Source organism: Varanus komodoensis, unplaced genomic scaffold, assembly GCF_004798865.1.
Source record: "Varanus komodoensis strain SLA01 unplaced genomic scaffold, ASM479886v1 scaffold708, whole genome shotgun sequence".
Lineage (NCBI taxonomy): Eukaryota > Metazoa > Chordata > Lepidosauria > Squamata > Varanidae > Varanus > Varanus komodoensis.
The window spans coordinates 48,940-54,386 of record NW_025336357.1 but is presented as its reverse complement, the minus strand read 5'-3'; the positions used below and the strand labels follow the sequence as shown (position 1 = coordinate 54,386).

At 49.3% G+C, this 5,447-nt stretch overlaps 1 protein-coding gene across 1 annotated transcript in view; it reads left to right on the top strand.

Moving 5' to 3' along the window:
• Window positions 1-5,447, top strand: part of LOC123034683 (vomeronasal type-2 receptor 26-like) — a 9,619-nt gene that overhangs the window by 3,440 nt on the left and 732 nt on the right. Inside the window, exons 3-5 of the mRNA XM_044452234.1 lie at window positions 679-906; window positions 3,058-3,184; window positions 4,542-5,444. Of these exons, the coding sequence (XP_044308169.1) occupies window positions 679-906; window positions 3,058-3,184; window positions 4,542-5,444 (1,258 nt within the window). The remainder of the gene's footprint in view (window positions 1-678; window positions 907-3,057; window positions 3,185-4,541; window positions 5,445-5,447) is intronic.

Genomic DNA, 5,447 nt, shown 5'->3' with positions numbered 1-5,447 from the left:
ACCTACAGCAGTGTCCAAGCTGTGGCCCATGCCTTGCACGCTGCGTATTCATCCCAATCTCAACAGAGGAGGATGGCGGGTGGACAAGAAATGCCTCAACCTCAAAAGTTGAAGCCGTGGCAGGTATTCCATTTTTCTTCGGAAACACCTCTGTTGTGAGCAATACCCTTCTTTTCTTTCCCTTGGCTCCAAAACAGGAGACAGTCTGTTTCAGGGCAGATCGGTATGGGCACCTGACAGGTCACAAAACAATGAAACTCTAACAGCTGGCTAGCCTCTGCTCATGTATGGAATATGTGAGTGTGGGACCTCGTCTGGATGCTTCCTCCCAGTCCAGTTTTTTCACTGATGCTGTTGTTTCTACTTGCCTTTCTCTTTTGTGTAGCCCAGGCCACCTCTCTACCTTCTACTTTCTTAGCAAACTTTTTCAACAGGGTCCACTAAGTTGGATCATGTGTCCTAGCTGGGAGGGCTGAGCTTGGCCCCTGGGTGAGTTTGGTCCAACAATGTTGCGTCCAAGAGGGACCTCTCTAACTTCTTTGACAAAATGACTGTCCCATACACTGGGAGCAGAGGGGATTTCCATCGGCCCGGAAGAGAAGCACCCAAGCAAGGAGGGCAAATTGTTGAAGTGCTTTTGTAGTCGCTGAATGCTGCTTATTTCCTCTGTCATTCTAGTTTCATGCTCCCTTGAGTGATGGACAACTTCTGAACATTTCCACAGAGAGACAGTCTTTGGATGAGAATCAAGAGCTGGTGCCTGACTTTGATATCGTGAACTGGGTGCTCTTTCCCAACCATACTAATGGAAGGGTGAATGTTGGGAGTGTGAAGAGAAAGGGGACCGGTGATGCAGAGCTCACCATCCACCCAGAAACCATTGTGTGGCCCAAGAGATTCAATGGGGTAGGGGAAAGTACTTTCTTCAGTCTGTTGACTATTTCCTGCTCACATTGTATAGTGCTACTTTATGCACAATTGTCTTGCAGGCAGCAATACCAAATTTCATCAATACAAGTATAAAAATACATCAGAAAGACAGGAAGGAAATAAACACTAAATACAAAAAAAAAAAAAAGTAGGAAGAAAATGGAGAAAACAGCTAGTGCACACCTCCACCGGGACATTATCTGCAGAGTAATTATTCATTCATTTCCTCCTTGTATATCTCTTCTCCTAAAGTTCCTCTCTATCAGAAGGTTTAATACCATTCCCTTTTGCAATAGCATCTCCAAATGACCTTTTCCCCATCCTCGTGAGGTGTAACCCGTCCTTTGCCAGAAGTCCATTGGCAAGAAACCGAGTGCCACAGCCAAGGAACCCGAAGCGTTCCTTCTGGCACCACACCCTAAGCCAGTCGTTCACCTCGGAGGCCCTCCTGTCCCTTCCTGGCCAAATCCCCAAACTGGCAAGATTGACGAGAAGGCCACTTGGGCCTTCAGCTCCCTGAGTTTCTTCCCCAAGGCCTCAAAGTCCCTGGTGGTCCCAACCACACCCTGCCTGGCCACATCGTTTGTGCCCACATGGATCACCAGAAGTGACTGGTGACCCCCGGAGTGAACAAGATGCTCCACTCTGTCCATCACATGCCAGATGCATGCGCCCAGCAGGCAGCAAACCTCCCTTGTCTCCAGGTTGGGGCGGCACACCGCCGGCTCAGTGACCCTCAGCAGGGAGTCCCCAACAACAATCACCTGCCGCCGTACCTTCCCGGTGCTGATGGGCGGCCGTGCCCTGGCCCTTGCCTCTCCTGCAGCAGCCCCCTTGCCACCTGATGTCTCAGGCTGGGGGTCCTGCTGGTCCCCCGAGGCCTCATCAGCCCCAGCCTCCCCAAGTGGAGACAACCTGTTTCCCAGCTCTAGATTGGTGCCAGGAGAAGGAGGAGGCCATGCTGGCCTCCTCCTCCTGTGGGTGACATACCTCCATGTCTCCGCAGCTGCTCCTCCCATGACCTCTCCCTGAACCCTCTGTCCAGAGGGGGGCTGCTCCGGGGGTGGCCTGGAGAGCTCTCTTGGCCCTCAGGCACCTCACATCCGCTTCCAGCAGGGTCACCATCTTGCACCAAGAGCAAGTGTATTCCTCCCTCTCCTGGGGGAGAAGGGCGAACATGTTGCAGCTGTCGCAGCGGACAGCTACACCTGTGACTCCTGCCAGGTCCATCTCCTGGTCTGCCATCAGTATCCCTTCTGAGACCTTACCTTGGTCCCCTGCCTTGTCTGTTCTGCAGTTCCTCTCACTCGCCCAGTTCTCCCTGATGAAAACCCACTCACACACACACACACAAGAATAAAATAAACTTAAATTTAAATTGGAAGAAAAACAAAGCACAGCACAGCACAGCACAGCACAAAGCAAACGAACGAACAATCAAACCTCTGTGTCTCAGGGAAGGGAGTCTCTGGACAGCCTGGGCCACAGCTAAGAGACGCAGACAAGGGACAATGCCCCACCCCTCTGTTTTCTCCTGGCTGCTTTAGCCTCTCTGGCCCCACCCCCTTCCTCTCTGCTGCTCCTGGCCCTCTGCTCCGCTGCCCAGCTCCTACCTTGCCTTCGCCAGTCCCCTGGTCACTCCGTGCTCTCTCCCAGCCTCTGCCTCTGCTGCTCCACTGCTCTGCCAAGAGGCCAGAAACAAAAGCCATATATGAGCCTAAACGTAGCTCTGAGCCAGTAACACAGAATGGCAATGTGGTTGGTATACCAGTCTTCTTATTCCCTCTGGAATCCCTGACGGAGATGGTAGAAGAGGTCCCTAACATATTCCTGTTGAAGGTGGAATATGGGAGACTTTCTTGACTCCAAAAATAAGTAATCCTAGAATCCTGGAATGGTAGTGCAAGAAGTGTCCAGAAGGACGAGGAATTCAACCCCATATTCAACACAGGGCTCCAAGATGTTCATGTTGTTGAACATGTAGTTTCTGAACTACCCAGAAACTTTGACCACCCTTCTATCAAATTTGGAACACTGCCAAAGAATTCCAGCATCCACTGATGATTCATTTCCATGGGGACCATCCAATACAAAACATTTTCTTGTGCTACATTTCTTTATTGCCAGACAGTGCCTCATTCCAGGTGTGTCGAGAGCTGCTGCCCTGGATATGCCAAGAAGATCCAGGATGGAGAACCCCCATGCTGCTACGTTTGCACTCTGTGCGCTGAAGGGACCATCTCCACGCAGCATGGTGGGTCACATCAGATGTGAGCATTCCCTTGGGAAGGAAATCAGTGATTCAATAGTCTCTCCAATTCCTGCTTGATCCTTCCTTTTGTTCCTTTAAACACCTTTCCTGAACTACGTGCATTCATGACAGTATAAAGTAAGAAGGCCTTCCCACTTCACACACACAATGAAAACAGAATGGGATAGAGACTTTCTTGAATCTCTCCTGTCTCCTGAGTGATGGACACAGATAGTTCTCTGTATACAAGGTCTTCTTGACTCAGGTGCCTGAAATGCTTCTCTGCTGAGGAGGAGGCTTTGGGTTGAAAATGCTACTGCTAAAGCAGGACTTTCACCAGGGAACTTTTTCTCCTGCCCATACTGCACAACGGCTGGGTTTCTGCGGCAAGATAAACAACCCAACACGATTACCATGGTTCAATATTTTTGCCATGCTCTAATTTCTAGATGATCAAATGGTCTCTACCTGATTGTGGTTTACATCATCCCCACTCAATCCTGCCACAGGTGGAAAAGTCCCATCAGCACTGGTTCTGACGTTCCATCCCAGGATGTGTCTCTCTCATTCTACTCCGCTTGCTCTTCCTCATCAGTGCACACAGAGAGAGTGGGTGACTGGAGTAACTCCTGTAGTTGCCAAACTAATAGCAGGGGTAAGACAGACCAAGCACAGCACACCAACTCGGGCCCATTTGCAATGACTGCCAATATGCTTCTAAGCCCAATTCCTGGTGCTGTTTTTGCAGTATAGGTGCCTGCATGATATAGCATCACAATAGGGATATCTGAGGAATCTGTGTTGTGATTAAATTTTGTCAGAATCCCTGAGTTTAGCTTAGTAGACTCTGGTCTTCCATACGTTACCCACAGTTCATGTTCTGGGCAAGTGTGCCCCTTGTGCATGGGATACCTGGCAGAAATGGAGACCCATAAGAAATAGCATTCTTTTGCAGTGAGCATGAAGAACCTTAGATGCCAGAAGAGCTAATCAAGTGGAGAAATCATTAGAAAACAAGTTTGTGTTTTACCTCCAGTTTTATGAAAATTAATTGAGTAAGAACATTGTAACAGTGATAAGAGTGGGAGTGGGAGAATGTTGTGGTTAACAGGTCCAGCATTTTTAGCATTGCACATCCTTGGGAATTTTGAGAAACGAGATGGAATGCTATGCAAGAAATTCTTTGAAGTGTAGCTAAGCTGTTCTATCAGTAAGACCCTCATTAGGAAAGTTTCCCCTGGGAAAAAGGAGAGATGTCTTGATCTGATGAGTCCTTATGACCAGATATGAGAAAACTGACTGATCTACAGCAATGACTATTAGCAATGCAGAAGTCACTCTCTACCTCTGTTTTCTTTAGATGCACACCATTGCACCAAGTGTCCAGAAGATCAGCACCCAAACAAGGCCCGAGATCAATGCGTCCTGAAGATTATAACCTTCTTGTCCTATGGAGAACCTTTGGGGATCATCCTGGCTTCCCTTGCACTGTTCTTGTCTTCAGCCACAGCCTGTGCATTAGGGATTTTTGTGAAATACAAAGAAACACCAGTCGTTAAGGCCAACAATAGGGACCTGTCCTACATTCTCCTCCTCTCTCTCCTGCTCTCCTTTATGTCTGCAATCCTCTTCATTGGCCGCCCAAGGAAAGTGTCCTGCCTCTTCCGACAGACAGCTTTCAGCATCATCTTCTCGGTTGCTGTCTCTTCTGTCCTTGCCAAAACCATCACTGTGGTGCTGGCCTTCCTGGCCACCAAGCCAGGCAACAGTGTGAGAAGGTGGCTGGGAAAAAGCATGGCCAATGGCATTGTTGTTTCCTGTTCCAGCCTTCAAATCCTTATTTGCATCCTCTGGCTAGGCATGGCTCCCCCTTTCCCAGATTCTAACATGCACTCCCAAGCTGAACAGATCATCCTGCAGTGCAATGAAGGGTCTCTCACAATGTTCTACACTGCCCTTGGCTACATGGGTTTCCTGGCTGCCGTCTGTTTCTTGGTGGCTTTCCTGGCCAGGAAGCTTCCTGGGTCCTTCAATGAGGCCAAGCTGATCACCTTCAGCATGCTGGTCTTCTGCAGTGTCTGGGTGTCCTTTGTGCCCTCCTACCTGAGCACCAAGGGCAAGTACATGGTGGCCGTGCAGATCTTCTCCATCTTGGCCTCCATTGCTGGGCTGTTGGGCTGCATCTTCCTTCCCAAGTGTTACATTGTTGTATTCCGGCCTGAACTGAACACAAAGGAGCACCTTGTGATGAAAACCAAAGATGGCA